The sequence below is a fragment of the Lagopus muta genome, chromosome 2 (genome assembly GCF_023343835.1).
Source record: "Lagopus muta isolate bLagMut1 chromosome 2, bLagMut1 primary, whole genome shotgun sequence".
NCBI lineage: Eukaryota > Metazoa > Chordata > Aves > Galliformes > Phasianidae > Lagopus > Lagopus muta.
Window position 1 is genome coordinate 51675598 of NC_064434.1, and position 13097 is coordinate 51688694.

The window sequence follows — 13097 nt, forward strand, 5'->3', positions numbered from 1 at the left end:
CTTCTTCCTACCAAGAAGAAATGCCTTGTTCTGTGAAATTTCAGGATGGCTTCTGTGAGCACAATGTGCCACAACTTCTACTCTAATAGTCCAGGTTCTTTTGAGAAATTAAAGATCAGCCTGTTAAATGAGAATGTCCTGTGAAAGTAACAGTATCACTAAAAGATAACTAGCATAAAAACTTAGCCTGGCCTCTCATGATGCTAACGTGTACACACAATAAATTTCCACCATAAGTTGTTATGTTTCTGAACTTTATGCTCACACTAAGAATTAGATCAGCCTCTGCTCAATATGTACTACAATAAGGGGGTGTAAAGACAAGTCACCTTCTCTTAGCACAAGTCCCACACAGGGTTGCTTTGATTTATGGACACAATACTGCATGCAGCTCACAGAAGACAAGTCTCTGGCTCCCTGGCCATTTGTAGTAATTCTGTTGGGCTTTTTTTGCTTACCGGAGTTTCTACCATGTTGGGTTTACTGTTCCTCAAAGTCTTCACAGCATGGAAAACATCAACCACATTCTGCCTTTTTACCATCTCAACCACAATGCCAATGGCACAGAACATCCCACTCCGGCCACCACCATTTCTGTACATAAGGAAAAGAGCTGATTAAATGTCACTATAGCAAAACAGGGCACCCAGTGCATGCTTCCGTAAGCATAAGCGACTTGTGACTCCCGCAAAGAGACAAGGTTTTGGCAATCATCTTGCAGCTCCAGTGGGTTTGGTTTGGTCTGAGACATTCTGTGTTTCTGACCTTGCTCTCAATAACTTCTTTTGAACCCTGTCTTTGCAGACCACCATGCCATCCAGCTGTGTTATAGCTCAATTTGCATTTAAAATTAGAAAGCAAATTCAATGGCAAGTACAATACTTTCTGTTTAGTTCTGGAAAGAGGCTCATTTTACTTATTTTAGAATATGGGGATTATCCAGCTAGAGCAATGCCAAGGCACCACTGATTAGGTATTTTGTTGACCTTTATGGATACTTCTGAACTATGTTAATCTTCACTTTAAAGAAAGTTGGATAGGTGCTTTTTCTTGCTAAGTATAAATAAGCCACAGTGTTCCATGGATACAAGGATGAGTGGGTGGAAAGTGGCCACAAGGTAATTCCAAACATTTATGCAGAAACTTTTTTTCCCTTGTAAAGGAGAAATTTGTGATTTACTTTCAAGATTTAATTTTTTTACTTAAAGATACATATAAAGGAAAGAGATTGGGAGAAAAAGATACTGCGTTTTCAAAATGTCTGAACTAGATCCTTTTTAACAGGAATTTTTATTGCTAATACTTTTAAGGAACAGAGCAAATGTGTTTTTTTTTTTGTTTTTTTTTTTTTTAAATGTCAGTATTAACAATATTTTTAGGATCACACTGTAGAATTTTTTCTAGACCTAGGCCTTCTGGAATAAAAAAGAACACAAGACAAGCCAGAGGTACACAAAAATCATGACCTTTGGCACTCAGTATAAAGTACTATGTTATTGTCAAAACTTAAACTGAACTGCAGAAATTTATCTGTACATATTTTGCACTTGAAAAACATGCTATCAGGTACAGAAGACAATACACGGTATCATTTAGGATCATAAAAAAAAATACTCATGGTACCTTGACCTGAAACAAACCTGAAAGTTAACCAAACCTGAAAGTTGACCAAAGGTTGGCCTGCAGTACCAGGGATACATTTCCTTTCTTTTTTTCTTTTTTAAGCGACAAAGATATCCATAGGAACATACCCATTAGAATCCCACTTGAACATGAAAAAAAAAGGAGTAATTTATATATATTTGTTTGAAGAGCCGTTACTGAGTTTCTCAAAATCACTCACAGACAATGAATGATGGTCCGGCCCTCCCCTTCTTCACATTCCTCCTGCCATTTTTCAACCTGGAGGATTAATTTCAAGAAGGATCTCTTGGAGGCTGGTACATCTCTGTGAGAAGCCCATCCCAAATACTGGAATTGCTGCACCATTAGATAGCCCTCTTGTGGCTGAAGGAAATCAAAGAGGCTTAGGTCAACATGGCACCCTTACATCTAGGTTGAGAAAACCCACATATACAACTAATATGGTACAAAAGTGTTTATATTATTGACAGATTACAACACGTATACTTTGTATATCATAGGGTCTCAATTAATACTTCTTGGGCTCAAAAAAGATTTAAAAAGGAAAAAAATGTAAATATTTTCAAGACAGAGTCAATTCTGATCAGTCAGTATTGCAACCTATCCTCACTTCTAAAAGGCAAAATTCTCAAGAATCAATGTATTAGGGAGTTCCATTCTTAGCTTCAGAACCATCATTGTTGAATTCCCAGAGCTAGAGAAATGCAGAGACACATGCCGTTAGCTACGTTTTAAACCATCCCATGCATGAACTAACCCCATTATAAATAAGCAAGTAATATTCAAGTATCTTCTTCCTTAAATAACATCTTCCCTTTCTGTCAGACTATTACAGTCATGAGGGCCTTGTTGCCAGTTTGAGCCTTCCACGTGGTAGATCCTTTAGAATTGTATTAGGATGACAAGAGAAGCCTCAGCTACTGGAAAAAGCCTGTTAAGTTTCTTGGAGTGGAGGCAGGTGAAAAGTAAAAGGAATATGCATTTTGTAATAGGGAGAACAGTGCACAGAAATATTTAGAAAAAGATATTAAGGCAAAATGGATGGAAAATGAAGAGAAAAAGAGAATTAGAAAATCAAAACAGAAAAAAAAAATGAAAAAGCGAATAAAAAATGAACCAGAAAAAAAAAAAAAAAAAAAAAAAAAAGGAAATTAAACATACACCAACAAAAAAGTGTTGTAGCATAATATTTACCACCATCCCCATTCCTCTGCTTCCTATACTTTCCAAACAGGGCATGAAGAGCTGTTTTTTTTTTTGTTTTTTTTGTTTTTTTTCCTTGACTCTGAATGTAAGCAAAGTACAATTTACAGAAGAAGCTAGTCACACACAGATTGCCCTTTTTACTTGAAAAAAATCAAAGTGTGACCAAAATATTAGTTAAAAAAGAAGAAGGTTTGTATATACTCTGGTTGTTCCAAAGTAATGCCTCCTATTTATTTCCATGGACACAACAAAAGATACAAAGAACGCAATAACACTGATGGAGCAAATTCTCAGCTGCAGAATCACAGAATCATAGGGAATCATCAGAATCACAGAATCATACAAAACAGTGCTTTTAGACTCAGACACCCCTATTAGCCAATTTGCGTCAGTGAACTCATTGAAAAGCTCTTCTTTTTGCACTGTGACAGCTGTGAATGGCCATCCTCAACATGCCTTGTCTTTCATGTCACTGTCACCACTGCTGAAACGCACCACCCACTGCCTCATTGTGCTCACATCCACTGGTCTCCATCAATGTTCAGCAAGCATCAATGAATGTCTGTGGGTACAATTTTTTCTGCATGGAGAAATTCAATGACACCCTTGTGCTTCATATGCACTTCCATGTCAGACACCATTCTATCAGACTGCCCCTGTCATACAGCAACAAAATGTAATAGAATATTGGCAGGAAGGTTCAACCTCTACTGCTATACCACCAACATCTGCCTCTGATGTTGTGAGCCAAAATAATAACACAGGAGGCACTGCTCTTGAAGTTTGTAACAGCAATTGTTCAACACTAATGAAAGTTAAAATTATACTACAAACCACAGTTGGTGGTTAATATCTAATATTAGATGGTGGCCTATCAGTATTAGCTGAATAATACAGTACGTCAACCAGGGGCTGCTGGTTAACTGCACAGATGCATCTGTATCTTTTTACTTGTAGGCAACATAAATAAGTGATTTATAGAGGTGAGCAAGAAGAACAGACACTGTGTTGCAAACAGGGTTTGATAAGATGCTGTGACAGTGTGAAACACTTTGGAACAGCAAAGGGACAAGACAATGCAACGTGTGAAAGAACTGACAAAATTGCAAGACTGGCATTGGTTCTGAAGTTAAGAAAAGGTGACAAAGGTAGGTTAAGGTACAGTGGTGCAGAGTCCTCCAGAGGAACTTTCAGAGTTTTTTCACACCACTCTTTATAGGATGTGTAGTTCTTGGAGCTAAAACTGAGAAGGTGCTGGTTGCATAACCACTTTGAGTGCTGCAGTTCCCGATGTAGGATGGGAAACATCTCATGGAAGTTGCAAATAAAATGCCTGTCACTACATGCTCTTTACATTGATATTCCTTTCTCCATACACTGACTAAACAGAATCCTTCTCACACAACTTTTGCTTACATGGAGAATATTACAGAGCAGTCACTCATCTCACTGTTCTCTCTACCTAATGGGTAGCTCTAGTAAAGCCCTGGAAGCTAGCATTAGATTTTAGTACTTTAATTTTTCTGTCAAAAGAACATTAATATTTTACTACTATTCAAAATTAAAAACCAGAATAGCCAAGAGAGTGTTAAAAACTGTTACATGTTATGATAATGCTTACTCTTGTTAGATTGCATATCCTGAAAATTCGGTTTATTACATCGCAGTCCATTGAACAAGACACGCATTCCACTTGAATGGGACCGTAACGCAGTATTCCTTCTTCAGGCCAGTATTGTGGGCAGCCCTGTGCCAGAGCAAAATGGGTATAAATAAATGTTAAGTTACAACGGGAGCATTGTCTTGCACCACTGTAGACACCACACCTGGCCTTTACTTGTATTATTAGTTGCTGTAAAGAAGAGCAACAGAATAACTGTAAAACAGCTGCACTGCTCAACATCCTGATCATGTAGTGGGTGCAGAGATATTAAAGCATGTGACAGTAAATGGAAAACTCAAGCCCCAAACTAACCTGTGCTAAGTCGACCTCGTTTAACATCACAAGAGAAGTACAGCCGTAGTCATACACTAATCTCCAGAAATCTTTCACAGTGTTTGGTAAAGGATGTTGCGTGACAATAAAAGCTGCCGGCTGCCTGTAGCTCTGCAAAGGCAAACAAATTTATTAACAATTGGTAAAGGAAGTACTTCTTAACTTCCGCTCGAACTCCACAACAAAAACAAACTATAAATAGAACAAAGCTGTAACATCAATTACAGCAGATTTCACTGAAGGTGGTGTTACAAATACATCACTGCGTCAAGTAAGAACAAGGATGCTGCTGTGCTCAGGTCTGCGACCTACGGTGATGGGCCGTGTACCACAGTTCAAATGCGCAGATGGCACAGCAGAGGCTCTGGAGGGCTCTGCTCAGAAGCTGAGGCTCAGGGCTGTGCCATTCCAGGCACTGTGCCAGGGAGACTCAGCAGACAACCTGTTTCCATTCTGCACTTAGAAGTGTAAAGGTAAAAGTCCCAGCTAGTCACCCTGCACACACGAAGACACATGCCAGCTCTGTAACTGAGATGCAGACAAAGCTCATCCCTGACAGTGTACTGAGATGCAACCCCAAGCTGGTGGCAGCTCTTACTAGACTTCAGTCCGGGTCATCAGAATTACTGAACTGACTTCCATGACAAAGCAGAGGATAAACAGCAAAATACTATTTTGTGTAAGGACAGAAGATTCTGTTTCATGCTTGCTGTGTTATGCACAAGTACACAGGGTTTTCCAGCCCAGCATAAGTTGCCTGAGATACAGCTAACACCAGAGGGGTTAAGTCTCTTTAGGATGTGACTTGCTAGCAGCAATCAGAAGAAAAAAGAATGGCAGTTTTATGCAGACAATCTGCAACTATGCATGGCAGAGTTCTGCAACAAGGGAACTGGCAAGAAAGCACTGATAGGTTCATCTGAGAAAAAGAGTAAGGACATGATACCCTTGTTAGGCTTATGGGAACCTAAGTGTCAAGTTTGAAGTAAAAATTCTGGGACTTCTGTTCACAATGCAGGGATCCCCACACTAAGTACTTAGCACCTGTACTGGCACAAAAGCATTTAAGATGCTTTTTACTGAAATAAGTAGATTACATTAGCCTAGAAGAGGGACATGGCAGGGCAGCTTGCTTGCTTGCAGATTGGCATGCGGGAACTTCATATGCAATATATTAATATGTCCTCAGACAGCACAGTTTGAGTCCAGGAAGGAAAAATACTTTTTCCCTTTCTACTTACTGTAAATTGTGAAGATAACAAACTAATGCCTTTAGTATCAGTACTTATTTGACAATAAAATAAGGAAGAGGACAGTTTTCTCCCTATAGTTTGCTATCTTTTCCCACTGTGTGAAGTATACTGAGGTGCAGCCTGTGTCCTGCTTCCTCCATCTATTCAGGTAGCAAAGAGGAACATCAGCTGTCAATTCTTTCCTTATATTTTTAAGAAATAGAAAGAAGCTGATGCTTTCCTAGCCCTTTCCCCATCATTTCTGGTTTCTCCTGAGACAAGAGCTCATACTGAGATTAAGATGATCAGACCTTTGGAAAGAGCAGGCAGGGTATCTGCTATCACACTGGGAAGCAGACACCTTTTTGTGGGAACACAGGAACAAATACGCTGTGGAAAGAAGAAAGTTTCTATTTCTGTTTTGCTACTGAAACTCTCCTTTCCCGGCAATGAGATTCTCTTTTCTGACTAAATCAGTACTTAAAAAAAATGACAAAAAAAAGCAAAAACAACCCCCACCCTTTCATCAACCAAATTTTTAACTGTACTTACTGCCTTGTTATATGCATTCTTTGTAACATAATGTTTTCTGCTGCTTTCTTTCCCTTTATTACTATCATTTCAGTCTGTACAAACTTGCCTCCATTAACATGCTGCTTGCTTTCTCTCTCTGCCTTCCACACTGTTACACACTCAGATTCTTTCTGCCATACCACCTTTAGTCTCTATTGTTTCTCTTTCTCCCCAAACACTCCTTCACATAGATGTGCTGGTTGGTCTCTGTAACATCAATTTTATCCAGGTGCTTCATGTAATTTTAGCTGCAATTCTAAACAATTTTGACTGCTACCAAAATTCTACTCACTACTCTAATTCATCCATTCAGCCTCTATGATTCTGTAATGGATTAGTCTCACACATGCTACTCTATTTTTCTGGCACAATAGCTAATTGTGAGATTAGGAACTGTATTTTGCTAGTAGTTCAAACATTTCCTGCACTAGCTCAGGAACAAATACCATTCAGTCCTGTTGACTTTTGATGCTATTTACCATTTTATTCCAGAATCTCTTCTTGACACTGCAGTTTCTGACAAAAATACATTTTTGAGGAAAGTGAGATGTTCTGAAAACCAGGCCACTTATTGAAGTATTTACAGTAAAAAGAGGCTTTAGAGGCCTAACTTTGGCAGTGTTAAAGGAAGGCAGAGGCAGGTATCTGACAGCATGTCTGATGAGCCTCTTTATCAACAAGACATTTATAAATAGGTTCACCTCCATTCTTTCCATTACTTCACCTTTTTCCCCTGAGAGTAGTTCTGCCACTCAAACTTCAAAGATTAAAAATCTTTATAGAAGAGCTACAAGTCAAAATACAAACAATAAAAAAAAAAACAAAAAAACCACAAAACAGCTACCCCCCAAGCATATCAAAGAAACATTTTGCTTCCTCTCTCCCTATCTCTTTTACTTCAACATACATAGATTTTCTCCTAAAACAGATAGTAACCTCATCCTTAGGTTTGTAATATTTACTTCCAGATAAGCATAAGATTTTTTGAGATCCTGCTGTGATTTTGAGGTCTGGAAAATTAAACCTTTATTTCATGGTGTTGATATGGAGAGCTTTTCAACGGGTCATATAAGTATGCAAAAGACTGAAGATACCAAACCTTCTGACCCAGCAAAACAAGCTGGTGGGGTTTCCTTCCCATTTGCCACCTTTCTTTGTTAAGACTGTTTTACTGGGCACTATGCTAAGAAAGAATTACTCTTGTACTAGTAAGTGTTCTCTCTCATATTACACAGCTTTCCATGGCACCGTACGTAGACAAAGAAGACAGTCTCTTACATCCATAAGAGCTGCATTGATGTAGTTGCTGCTCTCCCCATCAATAGTAATTAAGAAGGGCAGACATCTGTCAGGTGGCAGCATATCCATGAAGCGGTTCTTGTCATGGTTCCTTGGCAAGCAAGCTATGCTGCAGTCCTCGGCTTGCAGGCGAGGGGTAACAGAATTCAGGGTCTAAGAAAGAGAGGAGACTTGTTTTAATACATTGGCCTTACAGACAACATTCTCAAGATTCACTAAGTTATTAATTTAAAATATTGCAATGTGAGAAAACATAAAGCATTAGCAAACAATTTAGCAAACAAACAAACAAATCTTATGTGTTTTGATGTGAATAAAAATACATTTCAAATAAGAGCTCCTATCTGTATGATAAGCTTACTAAGGCTTTTTGAGGGCATTAAAGATGCTCCGAGTATCACTGAATGGCTTCCACCAGACACCATCCCCTCTGAAAGGAATAAAGCAAAGAGGATCCTTTGGAGTTCTAAAGAGCTATGCCTTCACTGTGCAAATGCAAGCTGAAACTCTCTCTGGTTCTCAGCCAGCGCTCTTTATTCCAGACAGATACTTACTGAAATGTTATTCAAAGAGTAGTATTTCATATTTAAAGTAACTCTGCAAAGCATGTAAACATGGATACTTTATTTTGTGGAATACAAGTAAGAGATAAAATGCTATAAATATGATACGAAAACTCTTTCCCTTAAAATAAATTAAATGTATCTACAGGCAAAAAAAAAAAAGAAAGAAAAAAAAAAAAAAAAGTTGACATGTGAAGAGTTAGTAAAAGCTGTGAATACCTGAAACTCATCTTTGAGATGTGAAGAGTTTGTCTGAGAGTCTATTCTAATCATATCAAAATAAGCAGCTTTGAATTCACAGACAGGAATGGCAGTTTCCCCACACAGGCAAGCTTCTAGAATGGCATCATGAATAAAGATGTACTGCTCCTACCAAATGACACAAAGAAACAAGAATTATTGTCATTTAAAAACAACCAATCTTTCCTTCTTTTCAGAAAAATAGATCTGCACAGTATAAAACTCAAGGTACTGTCCATCATTAATTAATCATTAAATACTGCTTTAGTACAAACAGTCTTGTCATAATTGGGAACCAATTTTAAGTTAGTAAAACTTAAAAGCTCAGACACGGCAAATTATTTGAGGGGCTCTTTTTTCTAATGGTGCTTATGGGTTTCTGTATATACGCCAGGGACTTGCTGTCTTTTTTCGTTTTATTTTTCAAAAATAGCTTTTCTTATAGTAGTAGCAGAAAGTGTAAATTGCTTCAAGCACTACCTGTGATTAGCAATTATTTGGCATGCTGTGTTCTCCTTGTGAGTGTGTGTGTGTGAGCTAGTACACCAATTACCTAGTAGCTAGGTTGGTTGTAAAATCAAGTGTGTCTCAATAGGAAGTATTTCTTCCCATTATTTTTCTGGCTTTCCCTTTGTTACAAAGTCAGGCAAGTACTCACTTGTATGATGACAGAAAGAGCTGACGGGCTTGTTGCATGACCTTGGCACACAGCAGTGCCTCCCATGGAGGCAACTGCCCCCCAGCTCTTGTCCACTGTCTGCTCTTTGGCTAGTAACAGTGAAATTCTGACCAGGCATATTTCAGAAAGCATCAGGTACTTTGAAGAAAAACTACTATACCTCTGTCTGTACCATGTTGATGCGACGGGACCGTAATGCTTTGACACAGTTGTAGATATCCACAACGCCTTCTCTTTCTGCCATGTCTAGCATGATATCAATCACAATATAGCAACCTGTGCGTCCAGCACCAGCACTGAAGAGGAACAGTAAACACTGTTAGAAATAGTTCCATGAAAACACCTATAAAATTTATAAACTCTCTGCTGTGAGCATTATTTGTAAAACCATCCAGTTCTTTTTTCATCACAACCACTACCAAATATTTATTTTCTCTCTTTCATTATGTCTTTTAAGAATTTTGGTGTGCCCAATACAAGCATTTTTAATCAGATTTGATTAACTAAGAAATAGCAAAAAGCATCTGTTTTTCTCTTTTTATCACCTAAATCAATACATAGAGTAAAAAAGAAGTTAGGTGAAATTAAACTTGGAAAATGATTAAGCTCACGCACTTCAAAATATGACAGATCTTGTCTTTATTTAATAAATGATTAGGGATGATTTCTAAGTGATACCTTACAGTCAGAAATTAAAGTGTTCATTTTATCAGCCAAGCATTAAACTGGTTTAGGCAGCACAGTGTCCCACAGATTCTCGCTTGATTTATTTCATTTTTATATAAACCTAATGATAATTTTTGCATAGAGAATTTTAAAATTTTAAAATCTGTATAGAGTTAGTAACTTTATCTGTAGTAATTGAAATGTAAATATAATTGAACATTTGATAAGCTGAAAGGAAATCGTCAAAAGGCTGTGGCTTAACAATACAACCCTCGCAAAACTTGCACAGGAAACAACAGCCTGTACCTGCTGCCACTAACCTCATTCTATCTTCATTCATCTACTTGTTTACATAGATTAAATTAATAATCTGTTCCAATACTATATATAAAGCTAGATTATCAAACAACTCTATCTACATTTCTTGAATGCTGTCACAAAAGTAGACAGTAGGTTACCTAATGGTAGCCAGGATGGCAGCCAGGAATATAAAATTACTTTAGCTGGTGCATTTCTTGCCAGAAAAAGCAAATCTTTTTCCATACCAGATAGGAAAGCAGTATTAGAATTCAGCTATTTTCAAATGTTGCTGTAGACAACCAAATCCTACTGCAACGTGAATCAGGTAATTCAAAATGAAAAAACAAAACCCAAAAGACTTCAAAATGATGAATGCTTCACAAGAAACTATTACAAATGCTCCCATACGCAGCTGTGGAAAAAATCAATCTACCACATCTGCACACACCTGCAGTGGACGACAATAGGTCCTGCACTAGGAGGATTAGATAATTTGACTCTTCGTATAAATGAAAGCAGGCCTGTAGCATTGTAAGGAACTCCATGATCAGGCCAGCCAGTGAAATGAAACTGTTTGACTTCACGGATTTCATTGTAGCCTCTCTGTAAAAGGCAAAAAAAAAAAAAAAAGGTTATGAATTTCAAAGTATTTCACAGATAAGATATCCTTTGACTCAAATAATGGCATCAGTGATAGAACCTACATGCCATTTTCATCATTTCCCCAATTATTTAAAGCTAAGAACATATGAAGTGTAAAGACGTTATTGTATTTTAATTTCCGTTTTGAAGTTCATCATTCTTTCTTTTGCTATTACAGTATGCTAGTTTTGCCTCATTAGATAGTTTTTCTATACTTAGATGCAATTTGCATCAATTTCCAGAACTTCTGCTCATTGACAGTAAGTTATCAACATCCACAGTATAATATAAGTATAATAATGCATCAGTGGACCACAGCTGTATCATATATCTTGCATTCACAGGGTTTGTTCTTTGATTAACTGAGATTGGCTCAGCTGCATTCAGGGCAGAGTGAAATGAGATGAATGGCATGATTCCTAGCAGAGTAACTGAGCTCAGCTCAGAAGTCTGGCTACAGAGAAAAGGTGAATGTAAGAGAGAGGATGGTAGCAGTCAACATTTCTGGGGAAACTGAAACCCAGAGAGACATGAGTGGAAAGACCTGGTGCTATGGCTGCCTATGCAGTGGGCTTAACCAAACAGAGGGATTTGGTATCCCACCTGAACACATGGAAGCACAGTCCCCGACTTACTTCTTGCCATCAGGGAATAGCATTTTTCTAAGCCCTTTCAAAATGTGCTCACCCTTCCAAGAGTGAAGGTCCTGACCACGTACTCTGCCAGGGGCTCCATCTCTACACAAGTCACCTTGAAGTCACCATAAACTTCTGTGTCATCAGGCCAATACTTGTAACACTTGACCTAAATATAAAACGAGGAACCACTTCACATCCAAGAAAAATAAAACCTTGAAGATATGTTACTGCACGTACTATGTTACACCATACTTTTCCAAAATGACCACAAACGCATGTGACTTGTCATAGCTAATGGTTTTTCTGTCAGGTTAAGTACTAGTTACACGGAGTTTATGCTTCTTTATATAGCTGCAGTTACACACCAAATTCATTTCTAAATTAGCTTTTTTTAAAATTTTAGTGTCAAACTATGGGATACATTTCCACTTATGTTAAACTGGGATGCATTTCATATCAGTAATCAAACCGTTGCAAGTAATCCCAGATATATTATTCCCTGAGGGATGTTACTGCTATTGTAAACAATTTGCTGATTTCTAGTCACTGATATAGAAGCACATTTAATCACTACTCCACTTTCTGTGCTCATTTCAGTTTCCTAATATGCAAAAATGAATTTTATCTTTAGATGATTTTTCACTCAACAAAAACAACATAGCATCTGTAGTTATCTGTATATATAGCTCGCATAATACTGTAATCTGCAATGATGTGTGGACTGTCAATTCTCCCCTTTTCTCTTCTCTCCTTCACAGGATTTGCTTGCATTCTGCTAGTGACAAGTTTTGTCAGCAGGTTTTTCTTTAGGCCCGCAGTATCAGAAGAAACAAAAACTTACTCTTCCAACTTCCACTAAATTTGTGACCATCACAACACAAGCCGATTGCTCCTGCCATATCATTCTCCAAAAATCATACACAGTCTCATGAACGGGACCTGTAAGAAAAATGCCAGGTGACACCATGCAGCAAAATAACAGACAAAGCGAATGCTAAAAATAAAATCCATTTTTTTACAGAGCTGGCATGCATGAATGCACTTGCTCAAAGATGAAAGCTTCATGAAACCACATTATCACACCTTCACAGCAGTTTCCGGCCTACATTGTTATTGCTAACCAGTGCTCAGTTTTCTCAGTTTAACTGAATTACCACATGAAATAAATGAATCACTGGAAGTGGCTTGAAAAATACAAGGACACAGCAACATGTGACTAAAACTATATTAGGTTTGCTTTACATTTTTTAATTAACATGTTGGGTATGAGTTTCTTTGGATGTTCACCAACTGGTAGTAATACCAGCAGTGGGAGAGTGGCACAGACTGCATTCACTGCCATCTCAATGCCAGCAAAGTGAGCAGCCATCAACAACAGATGCTGAAGCACAAAGGACATTGTAACTTATTTAAGTACAC

General features: G+C 37.9%; 1 protein-coding gene across 7 annotated transcripts in view; it reads right to left on the bottom strand.

Annotated features, from left to right (window-relative positions):
• Nucleotides 1-13097, bottom strand: part of PTPRK (protein tyrosine phosphatase receptor type K) — a 392958-nt gene that overhangs the window by 2568 nt on the left and 377293 nt on the right. For all 7 annotated transcript variants that reach the window (XM_048937155.1, XM_048937158.1, XM_048937157.1 and 4 more), the window contains 10 exons: nt 12520-12617; nt 11728-11844; nt 10847-11001; nt 9593-9728; nt 8733-8882; nt 7930-8103; nt 4826-4957; nt 4472-4597; nt 1844-2007; nt 459-594 (listed from right to left, as the gene is read on the bottom strand). In XM_048937155.1, coding sequence (XP_048793112.1) covers nt 459-594; nt 1844-2007; nt 4472-4597; nt 4826-4957; nt 7930-8103; nt 8733-8882; nt 9593-9728; nt 10847-11001; nt 11728-11844; nt 12520-12617 — 1388 coding nt within the window. The remainder of the gene's footprint in view (nt 1-458; nt 595-1843; nt 2008-4471; nt 4598-4825; nt 4958-7929; nt 8104-8732; nt 8883-9592; nt 9729-10846; nt 11002-11727; nt 11845-12519; nt 12618-13097) is intronic.